The sequence below is a fragment of the Mus pahari genome, chromosome 19 (genome assembly GCF_900095145.1).
Source record: "Mus pahari chromosome 19, PAHARI_EIJ_v1.1, whole genome shotgun sequence".
NCBI classification, from domain to species: Eukaryota; Metazoa; Chordata; class Mammalia; order Rodentia; family Muridae; genus Mus; species Mus pahari.
Genome location: NC_034608.1, coordinates 48,506,067 through 48,533,450, shown reverse-complemented (window position 1 = coordinate 48,533,450; position 27,384 = coordinate 48,506,067). Strand labels below are relative to the sequence as shown.

General features: G+C 45.6%; 1 protein-coding gene across 1 annotated transcript in view; it reads right to left on the bottom strand.

Moving 5' to 3' along the window:
• Window positions 1–27,384, bottom strand: part of Fut10 (fucosyltransferase 10) — a 68,089-nt gene that overhangs the window by 31,202 nt on the left and 9,503 nt on the right. The window contains exon 3 of the mRNA XM_021219500.2: window positions 23,227–23,521. Coding sequence (XP_021075159.1) covers window positions 23,227–23,521 — 295 coding nt within the window. The remainder of the gene's footprint in view (window positions 1–23,226; window positions 23,522–27,384) is intronic.

Sequence of the window (27,384 nt, the reverse complement as noted above, 5' to 3'; positions counted from 1 at the left end):
GGGGGGGGGGTATCATGAGTTTGAAGCCAGCCTGGGCCACACAGCAAGACCATGTATAAAAACAAGTCGTTTCAAATAAAATAAAATCGCAGCTACCATGGGATCCAGCGATCCCTCCACCAGATGCATACCCTAAAGGAGATGAAGATGAAATCAGTGTGCTAAGAGGACACCTACACTTCCAGGCCTATTGCAGCCCTAGTCACAACCCCCGAGGAACAGAAGCAGTCTGCCTGCGCAGAGGGTGACGTCATCTGTAGCATCTAAGTGCAACCACAGCTCCTTTTCGCCAAATGACATGAGCCAGCCCTAAGCCAGAAAGAGCTCACTCACAGGCAGAAACTTTTAATCTCAGAGATGTTCCAAGGAGCCCAGTGGGCTGGGGAGAATCGAGTGGGTGGAGAGAGAAATGGGGAAAACTAAGGCACGGGATACCAGGTCACAGAAGGAGCCTGGCTGTGGCACAGTGAGGGCGTAGGGCATTTTATTTTATTGGATATTTTATTTATTTACATTTCAAGTGTTATCTCCCTTCTGGGTTTCCCCTTTTGTATTCCCTCTATTCCATTCCCCCTTACCCTGCTTCTATGAGGGTGTTCCCCCACCCACCTACCCACTTCTGTCTCACCACCCGCCCTAGCATTCCTCTACACTGGGGCAACAAGCCTTCACAGAACCAAGGACCTTCCCTCCCATTGATAGCAGATAAGGCCCCTTCAGCTCCTCCAGTCCTTCCTCTAACTCCTCCATAGGGGTCCCTGTGCTCAGTCCTATGGCTCTAACTTCTCCATAGGGGTCCCTGTGCTCAGTCCTATGGTTGGCTGTGATCATCTGCATCTGTATTGGTCAGGGTCTGGCAGAGCCTCTCAGGAGACAGCTGTATCAGGCTCCTGTCAGCAAGCACTCCTTGGCATCAGCAATAGTGTCTGGGTTTGGTGTCTGCATGTAGGATGGATCCCCAGGTGAGGCAGTCTCTGGATGGCCTTTCCTTCAGTCTCTGCTCTACTCTTTGCCCCTGTATTTCCTTTAAACAGGAGCAATTCTGGGTTAAAATTTTGGAGATGGGTGGGTGGCCCCATCCCTCAACTGGGGGGTCATGTGCCTAATCTCTGGGTAGGATCTCGACAGGTTCTCCCCGGAGAGGGCACTTTTAACAGTAACAATGTTTTGTGCTGTGTTTTAAGGAGCTAGATAAGATTTTTCACTTTCAAGGTTAAACGGAAAGAAGTTACAGATGACCTTCAGTGTACAGATTCGGCCTTTGAACATCTGGGTTTGAGCGTGCTCACGTGCCCACCCTGAGGCTGTGATTCTAACTCACCCCAGAGGACTGGCACGCCCGGCACATAGCCGGCGCGTGAGGCTGGAACTGATGAAATCCGCCTCGTTGCTCTACAGCCACAGATAGCATGCAGCAACCACAGGAGCGGAGGTGCTGTCTGCCAATGGTAACGGTGGAAGAGGAAAGCAACCCAAGCCTTAAAATGGCCCGGAAGGACCCTTCTGTAAACTTGCACTGAAAAGGTCTCAAGTAAAACTGCCAGAAGTATCTCACTTGATACATATTTGGCAAGGGCTAAGGCTTGGGAGCGTATGGGTGTGTGCACATACATTTCTATGTGCCAAAAGTCTTGCCGGTTCCCGTTAGCCGACAAAGCGGCTCTTCGAGCTGCGCCCATAGAGCCAAACATCTTCCCTGAATTATTTCCCACCTGGGAAATGGAGAATTGTTGGATGGCCTCTTCCATCCAATGGTATGTAACAAAGTCTAGTACACAGTAGAGATTTACCGGCCCAGTAAAACATCAGAGCCAATTTGACCCTCTGCAACCTGAGAGCTGAACTGTCTCGAAGGGGTCCAACACAGTGCCGTGTGCCCAAGCCAGATCCTTGGGGCCAGCAGCCTGATCCTGATGACCACCCCTAACAGCCACCGTGCTCATATTTCCTACCATACCGCTGGTCCCCTCTGCCCAATAATGTACAGTGGCCAGCCGCTGGGTGTTATGGGCTGGGTCATTTGGACGCCAAATGGTGAAAACGAATCCTCCCGCAGCACCTCGCGGCTAGCGCTTGGGAAAATAACGGCACTACGGAGAGATCACTGCGTCTGCACAAAAGGAATTAAGAGGATTTAGAACGGGCAGGTGACGTTATGAGAAAAGTACCACATGCGCTGATCCAGGGTGAGAAAATGAAGATAGAATCACACAGAGTCAGAAGGAGCAGGAGGCAGAGAACCCTGAGGCCATTCTCATCTACAGCACAGCTAGACCTGGGCCAAGATGAACTACGGAATCCTATTTTTACATATTATAAACCTGCTTCCTGGCAGGTAAAGGTAAAGAGTGTGGTGATTTCACTTTATTAAATGGCTCTGCCTGAAAGAGGAAAACCTACCGTTAACAAGATCATAAACGTCAGACGCGGTTGTGTGCACCTATAATCTCGAAACGAACTCTATACTGTCGAATATTCATTTGGGATTGAGTTGCATGATGAACCAAGAGGGTGTGACTTAGAACATCACCATCATCCGACCAGCTGTAAACAAAGCATGGCGAGTGTCACCAGGTGACATCGGAAAGCCCGGCGGCTCAAACCCTCACGATGGCTGCTCGCGGTGCACATGAATCTGCTGGTTCCTGAGTTCTGATTCACAGCCTGGAGACCAAGAATCAAGTCTCGGGCACCATGCAGTAAAAGAAGGCATTTGACAGGTTAGCTCAGGAACGCTGACTAAGAAACAATCGGATAAGGTTAAACCCCGTCCTTACTGAACACACACTTCCACTTTCTTCTGTCTCAAGAACTGGGGCTGTAAAATCCGCAACAGTCATGAAACTCGGCCCCTTTGAAGCCGGCCATTACCGAGTCAGTTTTTTTTGAACGAGAAGCCTCAACTTGTCTTCAAAGACATTAGAGACGAGGCCAAAGAAAATGAAAGCGAGACGACGTTGAGAATTCCGAGTAAGTCATCGGTGAAGCACTGAGAAGGCTGGAGGAATTGAGAGGGAAGGCGCTGCACACTGGCTGCACCTGCTTCTGATCCATTCACTCTCGAAATACGGAGACGTACCGCAGAAGGCAAGAGCTGGGTCCTCTGACACCCACAGGCCACAGCCTCCCGGTGGAGACACAGCCTAGGGAGCTAATCCGCTTGGCTGCTCCGTGAGTGGTACTTGGGTCTGAGCAGAACCATAGTGCAAAGCCTGCCCTGATACTTGAAAGATGTATTCTGTACCTGAACCTTTCCTAGCCATTGTCACATCTCTGCTTCTCCATCTTAAGGCTGTGTTTAAATGAGAAAAGGGCTCCGTGGATTAGAGAAGAAGAGTCACTTCCTAGGTGTACGACAGCATGATAAATCTTTTCATTTGTTTACACCTGCTTTCAACTGTGTCCCTCCCAGAGACACCGTACTCTCATTCTCTACGCCAAGTGTGGACACGGCAAGGAAACAGGTCATCTACCAGCCAGGAAGAGGACCTTACCCAGCGTGGGCTTCCCTCGCCTTGATCTTGTGCTTTCCAGCTCAGGGACTGTGAGAAGTGTTCCACAAGCGCTCGGGCTGTGGGGTTTTGTGATAGCAGCCCAAACTAAGACACCCTGCTATCCCTGGAGAACAGTTGTCTCCCTCTTCCATTCCTGTGGTCACGTGACTCTATCTAATCAGTGCCATCGTCCACTAACTCAGTCAGCAAGAGATTAGGTGAGCAATTCGATGGTGATGGTGATGATGGTGGTGGTGGTGATGGTGATGATGGTGGTGGTGGCAATTATGATGATGATGGTGTGGTATGCATATATTAATGTACAGTGCCATAATATCCCATCGAAAGAGCAAGCAGATTTCAACACATACAATGCAAGTACATTTCAAGATCTAAAATGAGCTGAAACAGCTGAGTCTTTAACATGTATGTGCAAGGTCTTGGGTTCAACTCTCCCTGCTTATCAATAAAGAAAGAAAATCAAACAAACCTAAACAGAAGAATTTGATAGAAAGAAACAGAAAGGGAGGGGTTGTAGCCCCCTTAACCCCAGATGTGGCATGTGCCCCAATAATCTAAAACCTCCCATTGGGCATATGTTAAAGGCTCCTCCACCTCCAAGTAGCCACACATGGTAGACCAATGTACTTTGGAAGAGCACCGACGATTCTAATAATGGGAGTATCTTTCTTTCAAAAGCACGAAGCTTTGAAATTATCAACCAAAATCAAATAATTTAAACTCTTGTACCTTAGCCATATTCTTCTTTTTTTTATTCCTAAATGAATATATTGTTTATTTCCACAGGTGTGGGTTTGTGTGTAAGTGTGTGTGTGTGTGTGTGTGTGTGTGTGTGTGTGTGTGTGTTTTAAATGCCACAAGGTTAAGTGGCTTGCAGGCAGGACAAGGGAACATACTGGGCTCAGCTCCCTGGGTTACACACTGCCAGTCTCCTGGTTAAACTCAAGCCAGCTCTTTCCCCATCCCCAAACCACCACTGAAATGGAGAAAACAGAATCCTGCAATACAAAACTGGAGGAAAAAATATCACTAAATCAGGTGAGGGATCGAAACGCACAGTTCGAAAGATACAGATGCCGGATGCAAGGAAGAAGGTGACATGGAGGAAGGGGGGTGGTTCTACAAGATAATGAAAACTGCAGGTCCACACCCTAACAGAGAGCCCGTTCAGGATGGGGTTAGGAGTAAAGAGATTGGGACTGACAAAAAAGTCTAATTACAGATAAGGCAAACATCACTCAGCAGGCGGCCCGTGTGCTCCAATCCAGAGTGAACAGGATTCCCTCTAGTTTTGAAATGAAAATCTGCAGTCTTGGTTGCACGTGGCACGATAAAGGGCAGAGTGAGATAGAGAACTAAAAACAGGAGGGTCAAGCCAAGCTCAGGGATTGAAGGCCCAGAAACTACCCCTATCACCCCGAGGTCCCAGAATTTGGGAAGTCAGGTTAATTGTTGGGGGTGGGGGGGGGAGGTGCTTTCCTTCAGAAACTGAGTGGTTCAATAAAAATGAGCCACACACCACAGTTAATACTTAATAATCCCCTGGGAGGAAATCAAGTTCAGTCAGATTCCCCAAAAGCCCACCTGAAAGGAAAAGCAGACAGAGGGAAAAAAAAAAGGAACTGAAAAAGAAAAAAATTTTAAGTATTAAGAGCTTACCGCTGAGATGCTGCATGACTGTAACCACTCAACAAAAACGCTAAAAGAAACAAATGAAATTAGAAGCGTTGTAAGAAAATGTTCTAGACTGTGACAAGAGAGTTGAAGATAAAACAGAACTCCCCATGAAAGTTTAAACAGGGGCTAATAAGACAGTTCTGCCAAAGACCAAAGCTGATAGCCTGGGTCAGCCCCAGGACCCATACGGAGAAAGGAGACTCCCACAAGTTGTACTCCGACCTGCACACGTGTGCTTAGGACACTAGCAGATGCCTATGTGTGCACACACAAATGAGTACATGTTGAGAAAAGGAATTGGAACAAAAATGTTGGGGATTGGTTCTAATGCTTTGATTCAATCGGAAATCTGCGTGTCCAGATGCTGAAGGTCCTTGTCCCCAGTTGGTTTTTGACTGATTAATAAAGATGTCAATGGCCAATGGCTGGGCACAGGTCAGGATACTTAAGAGTTGCACGGATAGGATGCAGAGAGGAATGGGAGAATCACAAGGACTCTGGGTAGAAGGACAAGACCCAGGAGCGGCAGGAGATAAAGCCAACCAGCCATGTGAGGCTTCGGGTATTTCCTCAAGTGGGTTTGGGGAAGCAGAGTAAGGCTTCCGAGTGCCCAGACTTTGAGGTAGCCAAGGCACTTTAAATATAAGCTAATATGTGCATGTCTTTCATTCATGAATCCAAAGATTCACGCACCCTGGGCAGGTGCACGTGTGTGTGTGTGTGTGTGTGTGTGTGTGTGTGTGTGTGTGTGTGTGTGTGTTCCACCAGGACCATAAAGCAGTGGAGTAAAAACTCACAGCAATACAAAATGATGGGGCTGGAGAGCTGGCTCAGTGGTTAAGAGCACTGGCTGCCCTGTCCTGAGTTCAATTCCCAGCAACCACATGGTGGCTCACAACCATCTGTAATATAATCTGGATGCCCTCTTCTGGCATGCGGGTGTACATGCAGACAGAGCATCCACATACATAAAATAAACAATCTTTAAAAAAAAAAAAAAAAAGTCACCAAAAAGAAACATGACAAAGTAATGGAAAAGAAAAATTAAAGATAAGGAGGATTGGAAATTTCAGTATCTTGTTCATAAAAGCTTCTAAAGTTGCAATCAGAGAAGAAGACGCCATTAAGAAAACAGCACAACACACACTTGCAGGAATGAAACACATATCTAGACTACAAGGTTTGCTCAGCACCTATTCTGAAGAAGGAAAAGCCCCATATCCAGATATGTCAGCTCAAGTTCTCTAAATCTTATTCAAGGAGAATCAAGACATTTCCAGACACACAGAGAACTGATCCGATCTAAGAATCAACCCAATTCTAGACACCAACAGTTTTTAGTTAGAATGCATCTTACGTTTCTTCCAAAGACAGATCATGGGATAATAACTCACATGGGATCAGCTAACTACCTGGCGTGCTGTAGCAAAACTGCCCCGTGTAACTTTCTAGTGACAAGGGTCAGGTAAGGCAGAAGAACCAGAAGCTCGGTCAGTTCTAAGCGACAGAGAAGCAATGCCTTCAGTCCCAGCCTCAACTCCTCGTTCCCTGCACATCTGTCCTAGGACATGGGCTATGGCTACTCAAGGGGAAACAAAACACAGTCCGTAAGCAACTAGGAACTCCATCATAAATCAGCAAAAAACAGAGACCCAGTTTACCTGAAAGTCCAAAATGAGGATATTCTAGAATATTCAGCAGCATTTAAAAAAAAAAAAAAAATAGAACAAATGTCCCCTACAAGAAAGTCAAATTTATAAGTTACTGTAATGGGGGACCATTTACTTCAATTTTATTCATTTAAAACATTTATAGATAATTATGGATGCTTGATCTGTCTAGCGGAACACAAAATTAATGGTAAATAATTAACATTTCAGAACCTTTAAAATTTTAGTTCAAGATAAGATATACAAAATAAAAGTAAAAAGGCAGGGGAAAAAAGAAATGGAGTTATTGGCTCTAAATTAAGCAATGTGACATGTAACCATGGTGACAGTGATGTAAACAATGCTGGTGAATGAAGCCCTGGGATGTATTCACAGTAAAGTGAGGGAGAAGGCAATTTGGGAGTAATCAACCCCTAACAGAAGACTGAGGGTGAGAAGGGGGAGAGATTTTTCACTCTATCCACTCCGCCTCTCAAGTGAAATATGCCATGAGGAAAAGCTGAATTATGACATTATATTATAATCGATTTCTGATGTGATACAATGTAACTATATTAGGTCTGAGGTAGAGAAATATATGTGTCTGGGGAAACGACTTAAAAAACGAGGCTAACGGGCTGGCGAGATGGCTCAGCGGGTAAGAGCACCGAGTGCTCTTCCAAAGGTCTGGAGTTCAAATCCCAGCAACCATATGGTGGCTCACAACCATCCGTAACAAGATCTGATGCCCTCTTCTGGAGTGTCTGAAGACAGCTACAGTGTACTTACATATAATAAATAAATAAATCTTTAAAAAAAAAAAAAAACGAGGCTAACAGGGCCTGTGAGATGACTCTACTTGCTGCACAGCCTAAGGACATGAGTTTGATTCCCGGGACTGACATGAAGATGGGAGGGGAAAAAATCAACTCTACCTCGCTGTCCTCAGAGCTCCTCCCATGCACCATGCCACACGAACGTCCTTGCATATACTCCATGCACAATAATAATTAAGGGGTCTTTTTAGAATATAAAATCAACAGTCCTCTATATAGGAGAAGAGGCTAGCAAGGTGACTGTGGTTTAGAGGGCTTGCTGCTTCCCCCACCCCACCCCACCCTGCCGAGGACCCAAGTTCAGTTCCCAGCCACCGTTGTCAGGAAACTTGTAATTCCCTCTACAGAGGCCCCAGTGCCCTCCTTTAGCCTCAGCAGGCACCTGCAGCCAAATGCACCCACCACATGTATGCACACAAACATAAACCAAAATCAAATTGGATCAATTATAAAAGAACAAATGTATTACTTAGAAGTGGTGATGTATCGCTCTCAGCAGGACCTAGAGAAATCAAGTGGGTGGGAACGTTTCCCCCTGCTGGGTAGCCCTCATCCTGACAGAAGGTAGGCAGGCTGCTAAGGGAGAGCTCTCTCCGTACATTCCTACTCAGCTGTGAAGGCTCCATGTTACACTACTGACCAACCAGACAAGATATTCCCGCCGGTCCGACCACAGCAAATAACTTATGGGGGGTAACCAAATACTTTCAGATTCCCTCCTCAAGAGGAAATTCCACACATCTGGTCCTATAAAACCTGGTCGGAAGCCCATGCTGGGAAGGCTAGCGTATGCCTAGCAGGAAGGCTTTATGGCTGTTGATGATCTAAGCGAGCATGACGTGCCTTCTAACTATCAGTATTGACATCCACAGATCACTGCCGTTGTCCGCTTCCCTCGAGAAAGTTTCTCCTGCAGAAAGGAAGGAGAACAAGAACTGGTTGGATGCTCAGCCCTAAACGAGACGGCCCCTCCACATCTTGGGGGACACCAAGCAAGAGGAGGCAGAAGGAATGTGAGAGCTTGATTCTGGGGGGTGTGGATCTTACCGGAATCACATGGCCACTGCACTATTGAACTCACAGCAGCTGAGTTTACCAGCAGAAGACCTGCACAACATGAAGCCCATCCACCTCTGTCAGGGCAAGCAAGATGTCTGAGTGGGTAAATGTAGTAATTGATTTTTTTTAATTGAATATTTTCTTTCTTTACATTTCAAATGTTATCCCTTTCCCGGTTCCCTTCCCCACCTCTGGAAACTCCCTATCCTTTCCCTACTTCCCCTGCTTCTAGGGGATGTTCCCCCACCCACCCACCCAACTCCCACCTCCCTGTCCTCGAATTCCCCTAAACTGGGGCACTGATCCTTCACAGGACCAATGGCCTCTCCTCTCATTGATGCCCAACAACACCATATGTATCTGGAGCCATGGGTCCCTCCATGTGTACTATTTGGTTGGTGGTTTAGTCCCTGGACCCTCTGGGGTGTCTGGTTAGTTGATATTGTTCTTCCTATGGGGTTGCAAACCCCTTCAGCTCCTTCAGTCCTTTCTCTAACTCCTCCCTTGGGGACCCCATGGGGGATCCCGTGCTCAGTCCAATGCTTGGCTGTGAGCATCTGCCTCTCTATCTGTCAGGCTCGGGCTGAGCCTCTCAGGAGACAGCCATATCAGGCTCCTGTCAGCATGCACTTCTTGGCATCCACAATAGTGTCTGGGTTTGGTGACTGAATATGGGATGGATTCCCAGGTGGGTTTTAAATGGCATCCTGTCATGGACAGAGAAGAGAATAAAAAGGTCCAAGGCTTCCCCAACTTCTTATCGGCCGTAGCCTAGATGAGGGGGTTCCTAAGGTGCCAATCTTCCCTGAAGAGTACTGGAGGTTAAAAGTTGCAGAGGGAAAGGAAGCCATTTGCTCCTGTCGTGTAGTATAGTGTAGTCCTGTAAGATAGCCATGCTCCTACAAATAGCCTCTCACTTTCGATTGTATAACCAACCCTAAGGAAGCTCTTGGACCACACTTCCATCCAAAGAGGAGGAGGAGGAGGGAGGGGGATGAGCAGCAATGGTGGCACACAACTACAGTCCTAGCATTTGGGAGACGGAAAGGGATCCCAGGTTCAAGACCATCCTCAGTCATACAGAGACTCTGAGGTAGCCTGAGTATATGAGATCTTGTCTAAAAACCAAGGAGGGAAAGGCGAAAGAGAGAAGACACACAAGCATAAATTCCAGAGGACAGCTTTGGGGTAAGTAATTATAGAGGGAAAGAACTACCATTTTTATTTTTATTGTTCCAGAGACAGAGCCTTCCTTCCTACGTTGCCTTGAATTGCATCACAATCCTGATGTTTCAGCCTCCTGAGTTCTGGGAGTATGGGCAAGGGCCACCACACTAGGAACAGTTTTTTGGGTTTTTTTTGTTTGTTTGCTTGTCTTATTTTTTAAAAAAGAAAAAGTTTGAATGAAATAAGGAGGTAGTGGAGAGTAGATGGACGGAGACACTGACAGATGAACACTGGGAGTCCCCGGTGCACCAGCTCCTTAGTCCAATTTCCCAAGAAGCCCTTGTTGACTGCAACTGGCCCCCGGAAGGCCTCCATCACGTGCCAGAAAAAAGAAAAAGAAAAAGAAAAAGAAAAAGAAAAAGAAAAAGAAAAAGAAAAAGAAAAAGAAAAAGAAAAAGAAAAAGAAAAAGAAAAAGAAAAAGGAANAAAAGAAAAAGAAAAAGAAAAAGAAAAAGAAAAAGAAAAAGAAAAAGAAAAAGAAAAAGAAAAAGAAAAAGAAAAAGGAAAAGGAAAAGGAAAAGGAAAAGGAAAAGGAAAAGGAAAAGAAAAAGGAAAAGAAAAAGAAAGAAAAAAAAAGAGGAGAGAAAAGATGGTTCAGGCACCAGGATGACCACCAGGGGGCGCGCGGAAGGTTCACAGTACCCGTCCTGTCGGGACTTTGAATATGACCGAGATGGCCCTCAGCAGACTTGTACAGGAAAGGAAACCTTGGAGGAAGGACCACCCTTTTGGCTTTGTGGCTATCCCAACAAAGAACCCTGATGGTACGATGAACCTGATGAACTGGGAGTGCGCTATCCCTGGCAAGAAGGGGACTCTGTGGGAAGGAGGCTTGTTCAAGCTATGTAGGCTTTTCAAAGATGACTCTACATCCTCACCACTAAAATGTACATTTGAGCCACCACTGTTTCATCCAAACGTGCATCCTTCTGGCACAGTATGCCTGTCCGTCCTGAAGGAAGACAAGGACTGGGGGCCAACTATCACAATCAAACAGATCCTATTAGGAATACCAGAACTTCTGAGTGAACCAAATACTCAAGACCCACCTCAAGCAGAGGCCTACACAATTTACTGAGCAGGCGCAATTTTCCATTTCTGCCACTGGCATATTCAGTCTTTTGTGTTTTTGATTATTAAATAAAACTTGCTTTTATTTTAATAGTGATATCAGTATTTCAAGTGCTGTAAAGTGATAAACTTTTGTGCTTGGTAAGCCCCTAGGAGCTAGTTTCGCGCTGGAATGCAGTCACGCTTCCCACTGTTCAGAGCTCTGGCCTCCAGCCGGCTGTATGACAGAACCACACTGCCTCTCCTTCCCTACCCTCACCCTTTACAGAAACCTGGGCTGTTGCTTATGAGCCTCAGATCCAAAGTTGGCCAGCATCTCCATCCTGCACCACTTCCATAGTGTTTATATGGCATTCTGTCTGTGTTGCCCTTTAGAGTAAATAAATTGTTTAGATAAAGGTTAAAAAAATAAAGTTTGACTTTGAACATTAGATCTAAATATTAACTAGATAGAATTATCAAAATTCTTCATCCTAAAATACTTCTGGTAGCATATAACTAACACTTTTTAATTCCTTTGTGTGATAAAATGAAGCTTTAAAGAGTGGCGCATGAACTTTCAAACGTAACTAGAATAGAAATCCACAGCTTGCTCCCTGACCAGCGTTAACCCATGCATACTGCCCTCTAGCGTCGACTCCTGGGAAAACACCCTGAAATTTGTACATGAAGCTCACTTACCCTCCATCATCTTGACATGCTCCATCTCCTAATTCTAGGTCCCAGAATTTGGCTAGAACAATTTCTTTGACAGTTTGTCTTCACTCTGATCTCTTCTAAAATGTTTCACTAAAGCATCCTGAAAACTAGTTAAAGGTAAATTGGGAAAGAACTGTGTTCTAAGTCCCCAGCAAATACTCCTTCAGTTAGAGAGCAGAGCCCTTTCGCCATTCTCAGCTCCTTGTGAATCTACAGGTGTTTTCCAAACTAAAAGCAGAGTAGGAAAGAAACTTAACATGACTCGGGGCATGCGCGCAGAGAGCCGTAGGTGCCCATGGCAGCAGCCACTTCCACGGCTATACTGACATCTGCAGGCATCTGAAGAAGCTGTGCTGTCACCGTTACTAACTGCTTGACCGAATCTACCTAGTAAAAGCAAGACAACACAGGTACTATCCCTGCGGGTGACAAGGGGAGCGGGGTCACAGACAACTCGTTCCTGCCGGTGAAAATGGACAGGGTCAATAGTAACAGGCCACACTGGTGCAAAGGCCAGATACGGTGTTATCGACAGCTTTTACCACTAGCGTCTGTGAAATTCCTCAGCACGATTTAGTACTTGATAAAGTCGCACATCTCTCCTCGCTCGTGCTCAGTTCTCAGCTGCTAGGCCACAGGGACAGTGCCGGGCACTGCCCTCGATCTACTGGCTTTCTGGCTCTTGAGATGATGCTCTTCCATCCCAGGCCACAGACCTCCTAGCCACACAGGCTCTGTGGACCATGAAGTCAGGGACCTGGGCTGGGGTACTCAGGCATAGCAAGCCAAAGCCTATAGCGCAATATGTGCAGTGGGTACTGGGGACGCAGTGAGGGCACTGGGTACTGCAGGGCAGGAGGGACAGTGGGGGCAGTGGGGGCAGTGAGGGCAGTGAAGACAGTGGGTGCAGGGGGCACAGTGGGTACAGAGGGTGCAGTGGGTGCAGTAGGTGCAGAGGGTAAAGTGGGTACAGTGGGTGCAGAGAGCAGTGGGTACAGTAGGTGCAGTTGGGTACAAGGGGGTACAGTGGGTGTAGTGGAGTCAGTGGGCACAGGGGAGGCAGTGGGTGCAGTGTCCACAGTGGGTTTAGCGGGCACAGTGCCTGCAGTGGAGACCATGGTGACATGGAGACAGTGAAGGCAATAGAGGGAGGGGGTATGGATGGTGGAGGTAAGAGCAAGCTCTCCTGAGGGGACTAACTCCAGTGGACCTCACAGAAACTTGGAAAAATTCTAAAGCTGGTCCCTGAGCTGTGAGCCAATAATAACTCCCTTCTCTACACTGGCATCCACTCTGACCAAGAAAGCCTCCCAAAATTTTGTTTGCTTCCATATAAAAATCAAGAGAACGGTCGTGACAGATTTCCCTTCACGGGCCAGCCACACAGAGCGTGGACATCAACCTAAAACTCATTATCACTTCCCAGAAACCAACACACACATAATTGGGGTAGCAGTTTCTAGCGCAGCTTTTCTGTGTGTGGTGCTGGGGATGGAATCCAGAGCCTTCAAGCACACCAAGCTGAACCCTCCACCCCTCTCATAAAAATGTTAGTCCTCGTGTGACACAGGAGTAAAAAGAGAACACAAGGAGACGTTTAAAAAACTGTGTGGGGGGGGGGGAATCTCCATGTCTTCTGAGTACATATCAGAAAGACAGATTGTAAACCATGAGGCTAAGGTTAAAATTCAGATTAGCCGCCTGATGAATGACTGACACAACTGTAACCCGCAGAGCACAATACGTCCACCTTTCAAATGAGTTAAAGGGTGATCTTATCAGGCAGACTATGTTGTGTCTATGACACAGGGCACTTTGGAAATGTCACTTCCTACCCTTTCCCTTCTTCCTCGCCTCTCAAAGTCCAGCCTGTGAGTCCCAAGTCGAGTGGAGGGACAGAATTGCCGCTCTCTACGTACTGTGAGCTCCCAGAGGAAAGAAGCTGCTGACCAGAACAAAGTGGCTTCCATCCTCATGGACTAGCCTGTCTGCAGCAAGGCTTCCCTGGGTACTGACTGGGGCAGGATCCTTTCCAGCCCTGGGAAGGACCGCCCTGAATGAGGACACCCAGCCAGAGGCTAAGACATGCTCAAAAAAACCTCACCAGCCTCCTCTCCAGAACTCCTGCTAGAACCTTCTCACTCTCACCCCATTTTTCTTCTTAACAGATTGTTCTCTGGCCTCTCGGTTTCCAAATCGACGTTTCTCGCTCTCCTAGTCTGTTCCTAATTAAACAGCTGGGCAAGCCTGGTTTGCAAACCTCACTGAGACTTCTACTCTGGCAGCTCTCTGCTGCCCCCTCTTGTCACCACGTGGAACAGCTTACTCTTGGCACAAAACCCAATGATTACTTTGGCGGGGGGGGGGGGGGAGTACTAGAATTACAATAGGAAGCAAAATGAGGAAAAGCCCTTACTTGTGTGACGCTCACGACACAGTAAGAAAGGCATGCAGTGATCAGTCACACGGTAAGTGCTACATCAGAACTCAGAGGACTTGTGAGATGTTTTAAGGGCAGGCTAGATCTGGTCGGCAGGTTCGAGGAGGTCTCCTAGGGTAGATACAGGGCTGACACTGAAGGATGAGTGGGCCAACGAGGATTAGGGAGTAGAAGGAACATTCCAGAGGTGGAAGCAGCAGTGTGGTCTCCGATAGCAGGTAGCATGGTAATGACAAGAGCAGGAAGAAAAGCGGGGCGGTTAGAGGCTGCGAAACGGGGAGCGGAGCAGCAGAAGAGGCAGGCAGCTGCACGCAGGGCCACTAGAGCATGCTGGGAGCAGGCACTGGCCAGGGAAGAAGTTATGGTACCCAGGGGAGTCCGTGAAAATGGGCAAGAGCCAGTGCGCAGAGCTGAAAATTAGGAGAGACTGTGCTGAGGAGAAAGAGGCGGCTCTGACATACCTTTGTGCAACTTTGGCCATGGGAAAAGGAACTAGAAGTTGTGTTTTCTTTTTCATTCTCTTTGTTTTTCTTGTTGTTGTTGTTATTTTTCAAGAAAGGGTTTCTCTGGGTAGACCTGGCCCTGCCTGTCACTCTAGACACCGGGCTGGTCTCGAACTCAGAGATCCGTCTGTCTCTGCCTCCCAACTGCTGGGATCAAAGGCGTGCGCCACCACGCCCTGGATGGCGGTCATGTTTACAAGAGAAAGACGACACACACTGTATAGCAGTGGTCTTCGCTTTTTTTTTTAGTGGGAACTAAATCTCTGGACTCCCGCCATGGGCGAGTGAAGATGAGAATGAGGTCTTGGGTGCACCTGGAAGTGGAGTCCGGATTAAGATTCGGCCTGGTCCCCGGTGAGTATGCGGTACTTCAGGGTGCTCATGAGACTGACCTTACTGACTGCATTCTGTGAAATAAGTTCAAATCTATGATCTCTAAGTTAACCCCTCACATTCTACCGTATCAGGAGCAAATCGTCAGCTGAGAAAGGGACACTGCTGCACTCACCTTGTTATCAAGACAGACAGACAGACAGAAAGATTGTTTTAAAAATACCACATGAAAATTCATCACATCAGGTCACTATGATTAAAAATACTACATTGTGTAAATTTACTTACACCTAAGAAAAATATTTTATATGTGACTAGTTTTATTTCGAATTTCCCAGGAATGTGTGATTGTATAAATTAAAGGGAACGTGGTTGGTGTTGAGTTATCGACCCAATGTGCTCGGTTGAGGACACTGCACCTGAATTCATGCAATTTGTTGTCAATATAGCATTCCTCTGTCTAAACTCGGGACTCTGTAAAGGACCCCTGGGCACCATAAATGACATAAAGTGTTCATTGTGCCTTCCACGTGCCCCAGAAGAAAAGGATTCTGACCCTCAATTATGACATTTATGTGTGGACAGTACTGAGTGAGGAAGAAAATGGAAAGGGTATACAGTGGGGGGGGGGGAACATCTCATTCCACTCACTGCTGGGGCGGTTGGGGGGGGAAGGGTTATAAGCAGCATTGCCCATGACCTGTAAGGCTTAGCAACGGTCTTGTCAAATCAGCTTGAGATACCTTTGGACATACAGCAAAGCAAGGAAACAGAGGAAGCCGGAGGGAAAGGCACCGTGTGGAAAGATACTGCCAGATTCACTCACGGCGCTCAACATTCGGAGGGAAGGAAATGTACTTTCGGAGACCAGTTTCTCTCAAGAGTTCCCGTCCACTAGGTGTAAAAATGCCAGATCAAACCAATCTTAGAGCAAAACCTTAGTCAGAGGGAAGGCTAGCGAACTCCTAGCCATCACCTTTATAACAGTGCTATGTATCACACGATTGTGATTTTTTTTAAAGTGACAGATTAAAATTCAACATTAACGGACAGTCTTTTTGTATGGACGGAAAGAAGTTTCTTAGCTGCAAGGAAATAACCAATTTTTTACACGTCACACTTTTCCTAAAAGCTATCTTTACAAAGCAAAAAAGAGCCAGTGGGCTGTTAATTTGTTCATAAATTTTTGTTACCGCTTTTGTGCAGAGCTAATTCTGAAAACAAAATGGCTTTGTGGATTACATTTCTATTTAAACCAAGTTAATATCTGTACGGGCCTTGAAGGATGAAACTCGGGTTTAATCAGGCAGGGCTTGGGACATCAGTGTCCCCCCCCCATCCCCAACCTTCCTGCCACGTGCCAGAGAGCAGTCACTACCCCTTCGAGACATGACAATTCCTATTTCAGACAGACAGATCATGCAGATAAGCAAGGGTTCCTTTGCATAATTCTTAAGAGGGTTTTATTAGGAAAACAACCGGATATTTGGGCTGCAGCTGCAGATCTTAATTGAGATTAGGCTAGCATACTGAAAGAATAATTAAGTGGTAGTTTACAAACTAGACATTAACAGCTCGGCTGCCTTTTCTAACTCAAACCCCAGAAGGTTCGTCAAACTCCTGTTACCCTTAGAGAATTCCAGTTTGATTTCTATTGCTGTGATTTTTTTTTTAAAAAAAGCAATAATAAAAGTCACTCTGACCAAAAGGAACTTAGGGAAGAACTTACGAGTTACAGGCCATTGTTGAGGGATGTCGGGGCCAGAACTCAAGCAGGAATGTGAAGCAGAAACCATGGATAAACTGCTTACTGGCTCACTGGTGAGATTTTTGTATAATCCAGTATTCCCTGCCCAGGGAATGGTGCTGCCCACAGTGGGCTAGGCACTCCTACAGCCATTAACCAGCAAGCTAATGCCTCTCAGGCATACCCATAGGCCCATCTGACCTGGAAATCCCCCACCTGAGAACAGTCTAGAAAGAACACCTCTCTGAGAAATGTCACCCGGGCAGAAATCTGTCTCGTGTGGAAGAGGAATGCACTGCGAATAGAACAGGTGCCTATCCTGCGACCTCATTCCCAGGATGGAACCCCAACCACCCTTTTGGGGGGTCTCTTTTCCAGAGAGCCGTTTAAAACTTCAGCTTTGTTCTAAAAATCGCTTAGCCATTTCTAAGACGACTGTCCAGTAACTATAGATTTGGGATTAAAAACTATTCACTTGTGACTGCCTAATTTTTCTTTCAGACAATTGTCAATGCAGCTAATTCTTTGCATTCCTCAAGTGGCTTGAGACAGACAGAAGTGCTCATTATATTTCTTTAGCTGGAGCCTTTATTACCACCTGAATATGCTTATGTTACGTAATCACCTCTAGGAAGAAAAGAAAAAAAAATTGGGTCAAAGGTGACAAAATCCAACCTGGTGGCATAACCTGGCTGACTTCCTTTTCCCTTTTGAGGGGTCAGCTGTTCCTATCTTGGTCTTCTTTTTTTTTTTTTTTCTTTCTGCCTTTTCTTTTACTACCTCTTATGCAACCAAGTCCCACTACAGCATAAGTGACCCACTTAGAAGACTTCAGAACCCTCAGACAGAAAAATATGTTGAAGACAGACATTTGGAAAAATAGGATCTCATCACTGGGCAGGTGAGGAGGGAGGATCTCAAGTTTGAGGCCAGCCTGGGATAGATACGTGGCAAGCCCTTTCCCGAGAAAGAACGCAAGGAGGTGAGAAGTGGGAAGGTTGCATGTGCACTCTCCCCAACACACTCATGCAGACACACCCAACCTCGCAATTCGATAACAACATACCCCTTGATCATCACTGTAATACAGAAAGGACTGTGCCCTTGGTTAAACTTTGCAAGGCGAACCCTAGTCCTCTGCGGTGGTGGTTTGAATTTGCTTGGCCCAGGCAGTGGCACTATTAGGAGGAGTGGCCTTGTTGAAGTGGGTGTGGCCTCATTGAAGGAAGTGTGTCACTGTGGGGGTGGGTACCGAGATCTTCCTCCTAGCTTCCTGGAGGGCAGTCTCCTCCTGGCCACCTTCAGAACAAGAAGTGGAACTCTCCAGCATCACGCGTGTTTAGATGCTGCCATGCTTCCTACCATAAGGATAATGGGCTGAACCTCTGAACCTGTGAGGAACAATTAAATGTCGTCCTTTAAAAGATTTGCAGTGGCCATGGTGTCTCTTCACAGCAATGAAACCCTAAGGAAGACATCCTTCACGACTCCAAGTCTGAGTGTTTTTTGAATGCCAGGCATACTAAAGGACAATGCTAGGTGTACAGGCTGGGGAGGCCCTATCTGTGACGTCACACACTACTAGGGAAGAAGTGATGCCCAATACAAAATCAAGACCATGGTTACCCTACTAACATCCTCTCTACTATGCACAATCAGCATTGTGCTTGACAGATGGTCGATGGGCATTCAAGGAGAAACTTCCCCTGAGGGAAAAGAGCCAGGGGCAGTTTATAAGGGTTGTCCTTGACTTGGCTTTTGAACAGCTACGAATTGTGTATACGAGGCAAGTGTTCTGCCACTGAACTACATCCACTGACCTTAGCTGAGGGTTTTCTGTCTCTTCCTCTTCACCGACTCTTTACAGAGGGTCTTCAGCTTTCAGTAACTTCTCCTGCCCCATCCTCCTACTGGATATAAAAATCTTAGGCCAGCATCCTTGCTCGGTCCCAGGGTACCCTTCGATCCTCATTTCTTCCTTACCTAGACTCTTGGTTACATAGCTCAGACCCTGGATTTTCTTCCTCCATCTGCCATGGTAACAGATCCTAACACAACCCAACTATATTTTCCCTCAAGGGTGACTTGAATTTTCTCCTATGTTATCTGGGTTTGTTGTTTCTCTTGCTGAGTACAGACGGCCTCACATAGACAAAACACCTGCTCTACCTCTGAGCCACCCCCTGCCCCTCTCGTACTTCATGAAGGAAGCCTCAGAACACACTTTTTCAATATTCCTTCCTGCCTCATAACCCCCCAAGATCTATGGACATTCCTCTAACTCAGTAGTTCTCAATTACCCTAATGCTATATGACCCTTTAATATAGTTCCTCATACTCTGGTGAGCCCCAACCATAAAATTGTTTTCATTACTACTTAAATTTTGCTAGTGTTATGAATCATAATGCAAGTGTGTGATATGCAGAAAGGTCTTATACAACTGCTGAGAAAAGATCTGCTGCACTCCCAAAGGGATCACAACCCACAGGTTGAGAACCACTGCTCTAACAGCTCATGGGTCAACCAGCCTTGCATATGCTGGGTTATATCAGAAACCATTGTTCATCTACACTGCCAACTAAATACAGGCTGTACACTAGATTACTCTGACAAGAGACAGACAAACAAGCCCTTTAGGATACAGAGACTGAATTAATCACGATGCCAATCCAGGAACATTTGTGATGCATATCCAAGATCCCGTTCTCACCTTTACACATGAGCTTTAGCTGACAGAATCAATGGATTGAGCACAGGAGGCTGAAATAGACCCGGGGAGCCTTGAATGGCACATTAACAAAAATGGCAAACACTTAGCATTTGGTTGTCAATGAGAGTGGTGGCAGTAAGAGGTCCTACAGTATGGCAGGTCACAGCTGAGGCATACTCATAACACACCAGGAAGCTGGATGACGGTGAAGCCACCTCTGAGAAAAACATGGTCCCTAGCATGACTACAGAATTAAGTGTGGGGCAGAGAGATATTGAGTCCTGGAGAGTCACCAAGCAGAGTCCTGTTTTACGAGCTTCCAAAAGCCCAGCTATTTGAGTTCCTACCATGATAGAAGGAAAAAATCACCCAACAAAACAATCATTTCTGAATTTTAGCCATTAAGAACAAGAAAATTCTATATATTAGCTGAGGCAGACGAATGAGGTAAAAGCACACTATACACAGTGTGCGAGTGTGTGCGAGTGTGTGTGCGTGTGTGTGTGTGTGTGTGTGTGTGTGTGTGTGTGTGTGCGCGCGCGCGCAGGTGTCCAACTTGTTTCTCTGGGGCAGAAGCCACTGGTATGCTTTTTTAAATGTCTACTAGATATTCCTAAGAGCATCCGCAATATACAGTATTATTTTGTATGTCTTACAAATTGTAGGCTGGGACAAAGTTTAGTGATCAAGCACTCACTGAGCATACACAGGGCCCTGGGTTCAATCCGCAGTACAAATAAATAAAGACTCAACTTGGGAGCTGAAGAGATGGCTCAATCAATAAAGTGCTACCCCATAAGCAAGAGGGCCTGAATCCAATCCGCAGCACCCACATAAAAAGGTAGATATGGTGGCAAATACTTGTAATACCAGCACGAGGGAGGCAGAGACAAATAGATTCAGGCTCACTGCCCAGCCAGCTTAGCCTAATTGGTGAGCCCTGGGTCCCAGTGGAAGACCTTGTCACAAGACTCAAGGGAGATGGCTCCTGAGAAATGACATCCAAGGTTGACGTCTACCCGCTACATGTGCACATACACACATGCATACATACACATACATGTACCTCTTTATCTACATAAATATGCATATACACATGCAACATAAACACACATACACATATACTCATATATTCACTTCCTATCTGTACCTTGGTTGAGGTTTAAGTTGTTTGCCTACAATTCTAGTTTCTGCATGTTTACCACTGTATAGTATTCCGCTGTGTCAATATAGCATCTATCATTTAACTTTATGCTTAAAAAGTAGCTTCAATAGCCAGGTAGTGGTGGCGCATGCCTTTAATCCCAGCACTTGGGAGGTAGAGGCAGGTGGGTTTTTGAGTTTGAGGCCAACCTGGTCTACAGAGTGAGTTCTAGGACAGCCAGGGCTACACAGAGAAACCCTGTTCAAGAAAAAAACAAAACAAACAAACAAACAAAAAAGCTTAAAAATAACTGAGTTATTTTTAAAGCTTTGCTTAAGACAAAACTATCACAAACAACAGGGTACCTATATGAGAATTCACAAAGATATGCACCTACTACTAGAGGGTTATTTGATATGATTTTATGTTTATTAGCCACTGCCAAGCCAACACCCAAAGACGATTTCATCAGTCACTATATTATAATCATTTTAAAGCTTTAATGCAATAAATGCACATCAATCCTGTATCCCTGAATAACAATGTGTGTCCAACACACAAGCACACACGCACACGCACACGCACACACATACACACACACACACACACACACACACACCAGAATCATTTTCTTCTGCTCACTTCTAGTTATGATGTTTTGTATCTCAACCTTGGAAACCTACCACAGTGCTGTTAAAATTAAGGGCAGTTAATCCCAGTGCTTTGATGTTTGATATATGCCTAAAATTCCAACAGGCAAGGAGCTGAAGCAGGGAGGGGTGGATTTGGCCCAGCCTGGGCCACATCATGGAATTCTGACTCAAAAAGCCCCAAAAGAAAGAAAGAAAGAAATTAAACTCAATATTTAATTTTGCTTCACATCAAAGCATGACACAATTAGTGGATCACGTCCTTCATCCACACCTGTACAACATGGGCTTCTCTATTCAGAACAATTTAGATTTCAGAAGCGCTTTATAAATATAGCATCATACCTATATTATATCGTACCTATAGCATACCTTCAGTGTGACTGCAATGAGACGATGCTCAGAAGAAGCTCTCTGGGCGGTTCTGGTTTTGTCATCTGCTCTCAGGACAAAGCAAGCTACAGCCCGGCCCTGAAAGAGCAGACCTTACTCTGCCCCACGTGTGTCGAGGAAGCAAAGAGCCAGATCTGCATTTTTAAATACACGTTGAGCATCCTTAATCCAAAAATCCAAGATCCAAATACGCTCCCAAGTCAGACCTTTCTGACTTCCAACATGTTAACAAGTGGGAAAATCTCCTCTCTGATCTTGTGTGACAGTCAAAATACAGACACACTGGAAATACTCTGTCAGGTCATCTTCAGACTGTACACACCGACTGAAGGAATACCTGAAACAAAAGTAAACCGAATCCCATCCCAAAGATGTGGTTGTGTGCGTCTGTGTGTGTGCGCGTGTGTGCGTGCTGTAGATTTCTCTGGCTTATTACACCATGACACTCATGCCCACTGCTCTATAAACCTGATTCGGTGGGACATACAAACTCCCTCAACCTGAGAGAACACTGAGAAGGGCTCAATTCTACCCTAGTCTCAAGTCTGCCTTTCCAGTGCCACAATTAGACACATGCACACACACACACACACACACACATATGCCGTACATGCACATACACTCACACATGCACACATACTTATACACAAGCACACACAAACACACACTCACACCTGGATCCCATGCCATGCCTGCCTGTCTGGCATTCTCCCCACAATAGTGGTCATGGATTCTTCTGGAACTGTGAACTTTCTTTTATAAGTTGCCTCTTTCACGGTGCCTCTTCACAGTGACAGAAAAAGAACTAAGACACCATGTTAATGACTTAGCTCTCTCCCCGGTCATTTCTTTTCATTTTGATTAATCTAACATGTCCAACTAGACATCTGTCAGGATGTCCCAAAATTCCTGCCTCCATCACCAATGATATCTGAACTCATGTCAACAATACCAAAGTCTAAGGACCAGATTCAGCGAACACTACACTTACCTGTAAAAACACTGAGCAGCCCAACTAACCAAGCCTATGCTAGTGTCCTAGTTGCTATTCTATTGCTGTGAAGACACACCATGACCAAGGCAGCTTAAAAAGGCAGCATTTGATTGGGAGATTATTACGGTTTCAGAGGGTTAGTGCATGATCATCATGGCGAGGAGCTGGTGGCACACAGGCAGACACGGAGCCAGGTGCTAATTGCTAAGAGCTTATATCCTGCTCTGCAGGCAGCAGAGGAGGCTGGGCCTGGCACAGGTTTTTCAACTCTCAAAGCCTACCCCCAATGACATGCCTTCTCTAACAAGGCCTTATCTCCTAATCCTTCCTAAATAGTCCATCAACCAGAGACCAGTCATTCAAACAGATGAGTCTATAGAAGGGCCATTCCCTTTCACACCAGCACAGTTGGCCAGGGTTGTTTGATAGCTGCTAAATACCTCAGGCCTTCTACAGAAGGCCTAAAGAAATCAGGTGTACCAACGCGTGATCAAGGAGAGCCCTGCCCTGTCAGGAGATGAGCAGTAGGCTTTGAACAGACATTAGCACATGAAAGGAAGATGGGAAGTCCAACTCACCGTAGAAGAGGAAGGCCTTGGTCATCGGATGATGCTGGAAGGTCCTGTTGATAGTAAAGAAGCAAGCATCTGCCCCACACTGGCCGAGCCTGCCAGTCTCTCCAGTCAGGGGGGACCACCACAGCACGATGGGGTAGCTACCAGCATCCACCTTGGTCCTCCCAGCCAAGGCCAGTGCTTCCTTTTCAGGAAACGGCTTCAGGTGTTTAGGCTCACCCTCCACACCTCTGTGTCCATCTTGCACGTTGGAGTTTTTAAACTTCTTCCTTTCAAATTTCCCAAGCTCAACCACTACCTGGAAGTGAAGGCAACCTGAGTCAGAGGCTGGTTCCTCCGTGTCATTCGACACATCTCCCATATGTCGTGATATATGGATTCTGCTTCCCGTCAGTCTCCGGCAACAACATACCAAAACTCTGATGTTTTTAACGAAATCTCAAAACATTCGATCTTACCAATAAAGACTTGCTAGGGTGAGAGCCTGCAAGCTCCTAGAGACAGAGAAAGCACCCAGCTGACCTTCCTCTTCAGTCGACATCCCGAAAGGAGACGCAACCCCTCCTTCTGCACACTGGCTCAAAAAACCCTTCAAACTGAATGTCCCTCCCTTCTACTTCCTGTGAGCCTCTCTATCCATCCTTCTGATTCCCTCCTACTCTCTATGGTTTTTTTTTTCCTATGATCACTCCCTGTCAACTGGTTGCTTGTTCTGCTTCTTGACCTTTGGTTGACCTTATTAATCCTGTTTACAATCAACAGAAAGCTCTTAGGTTAAAGGAGTGTGCTAAGGCTGAGCCACATCACAATTAGAAACACGTTTTTCCGGTAAATAAGATCATCTGGGGGTTCGCAGTGTGATCAAATATCCCACAGCAAAACCCCTTTAAAAATAACACACGTTACTATACAATTCTAGAGGTCAAGAGCTAGGCGTGGGCTTATAGTCTAAAATCAAAGGGCCAGCAAATGTATAGTCTTCTCTACAGACCCCAGGCACAGCCCCACCTCTTCTTTTTTCTATCTTTTAGGAACAGCTCGCAATGCTTATTTGGCTCATGACCCCCATTTTCAATATTTAGATCTATTGATAGCACTTTCCCTGCTGTTGACATCAGCCTACTGTGAATCCAGGGAAGGTTCTCTGCTTTTAATGACTTGTGACTCGCTTCGATCTCTGTAGATAATTCAGTATTACCTCTTTTCTTGGCCCAGTGATGCTATGATAGAATACCCGAGGCTGATAATCTCTAAAGAGGAAAGGTTTGTTTCTCATAGCTCTGGAGACTGCATGATCCAACAATAAGGAGCCAATGGGAAGGAAGGGGGCGGGAAGGGCTGGAGTGTAGCTTAGTGCTAGAATGCTATAATCAAACCAGTGGGCTTTATCCTGGCACATGCCCTTCCCCAAAGAGATTATTTTAGAGCCAGAAATGGTGGTTGATAGATGTTATCCTAGCACATGAGACGCTGAGGCAATAGATACCATGTTCAGGATCAACATGGAATCTGTCTCAAAAAAAAAAAAAAAAGGACAGGCAGACAGAATGAATGAATGAATCAAAGTCATCATTTTATCAGCAACCAGCCCTAAGATGGCTCAGTCCCATGATAATAGCATCGAGCCCACAAAAAAATCACCTCTTCTCATCCCACTTTTCATTACTCTTGCATGGATTAAATTTTCAATACTTATTTATTTCAATAATGTTTAAATATAAACATAAGGGACACATTCACACCAAAGCTCTTCCCCATCTCTAGCTACACTCACACCAATCACATCTGCAAAGTCCCCTTTTCCATGTGAAGTGATATGTTCACCATTTCCCGAGGCTGGGACATGGACATAGCTCCCAAATTATCTGCTTAATAGTTCTAATGGACAATCAGACACAGAGGGTCCTGAAACCTATCCCAGGACCCTGAGGGATGCTTTTCTACGTCCTCCACAGTGACCCACAGCGACTCCCACAGCAGCCGGCATGGGAGAAGACACACACTCAGCAGCCAGGGGCAGCTCCTTCTTAATGGGCATGCTATTCCTGGTATAGGAAAGGGGCCACTGGCCACCATGCATCACATGGAGTCCGGAACGCTCTGCAAAAAAAGGGTAAAACTTAAAGTACCCATGCCAACTAAAATGTTAAGACCTTTTCTATGAAAGCTAAGTGCTCTTCCAAAAGAGTAAAGCAATTACTTTAACTTTAAGGAACCAAAAACAAGTCAGCCCTTGCCAAGAGCTTTCTCTGCGTTTGTGTAATGTAATAATAAATATGGCTCTTCCCCAAAAGCTGGAGAGAAGCAAAGTTAATTTATAGCCCCAGATCCTCCCTTCATGGGACCTTCCTTGCGAATGTACAACCAGTACCTTAAGGAGAAAAAAAGAAAAGGTTGTCAAAAACTCCAGGAGATGGAACTTCAAAATTTGTTCCGTGTGTCTCATCCACGTCTCCTGTATGAAGTGTAAAATGCATTACAAATGACAGAGGCAATTAATAAACACACCTTGAATGCATCTCTCTCCCCAGATGCCATTGTTGAGTTACAGGAAATACGGGAGACAGAAGGACATTAAACAAAACCCTAAGAATAAGATCAGCCAAATCTACAATCCAAAGGAGAAATAAACCAGTTTCTTCAACAAAGCCAAGAAAGGGAATAAAATATGGAACAACAGAAACCTCCCAAACAAACAAACAAACAAACACAAATGCAAAACTCAAGATTTGCCACCCAAATGCAGTGTATGAAGATGCAGATTCAGAATATCATTACAAAAAAGCTTTTCTTTTTTAATATTTATTTATTTCATGTATATGAGTACACTGGAGCTGTACAGATAATTCCTTCCAAGAGCATTTGGGCTTAACTGGGCGATTATCATGTGCATTGTCATGTGTAGACTATCATCGGTATTAGTCATTTTTCTCATCGCTGTGACCAAATACCCATCGACGGGTAAGTTAAAGAAGTGCTCACCTTTGGCTCACAGATTGGGATGATGGCACATTATGGCAGGGAAGCCACAAAGGCAGCGGCTCCGCGTGGTGGGAACATGTGACTGGGGCTCATAGTCTAGGTTAGTCTTCCTTTCTCTACTAAACATCCCTGGAAAAGCCCTCACCGAGAGACCCAGAGGTGTGTCTCCTAGGTGATTCTAAACCCAGTCAAGTGAACAATGAAGATTAACCATCATGTCATTGATTTTAGATGTGTAGGTTATAAAAACATGTGTCTGCACTTGGGGGTACAGCCTCGGAGGAGATAATTACATTCAAATAAGGTCATTGGGGCCCTAATCTTGTATAACTGAGATCACTACAGAAGGGGGTGCAGAAGCAGAGAGGAAAGGCCACATAAACACAGAGGGAGAAGAAGACCGGGAGGCGGCTCTCAGAAGATGCAACTCAGTTGTCGATAGTGCTGGGTTATCATAAATCATAACCCACTCATGTCTACTTTCCTGCCTCAGTGCTGAACCCCATCTGGTTGAAATGAAAACTTAATAATCTTTATTATTACTTACAGTGAATACACTGAGGACTAGAAACACTTAGTAACTTCTCCACAAGGTTTGAAGGAGAGAACTGAAACTGGAATTCAAAATGCTAGCTCCAGATCTTACATAGTTTTTGTTAGAAGTCAGCTTATTACGGATGGCTGTGAGCCACCATGTGGTTGCTGGGAATTGAACTCGGGACCTCTGGAAGAGCAGTCAGTGCTCTTAACCACTGAGCCATCTCTCCAGCCCTACATCCTATGTAGTTAATATCTATTAGTGTGCACTGAATAGAATCCTGCAGGGCGCTTTTGAGGTTCTTAGAACCTTCTGTTCCCTTCCTCTTTGACCCATCAGCTGACAGCTGTTCGATCTAGGCAGGGTTGGCTGCTCTCTGTGTTAGTATCATTTAATATGGATTTTATAGTATTAATGTTAAAAACTACGAAAGAATTCATGAATTTCCATTTTCTCCAATGGAGTGTCACTGGGTATATCAACTACAATCCATGGAAGATTCCATGCTAACACACACACATACACACACACACACACACACACACACACACACTCTCTCTCTCTCTCTCTCTCTCTCTCTCTCTCTCTCTCTCTCTCTCTTCAAGACAGGGTTTCTCTGTATAGCCCTGGCTGTCCTGAAA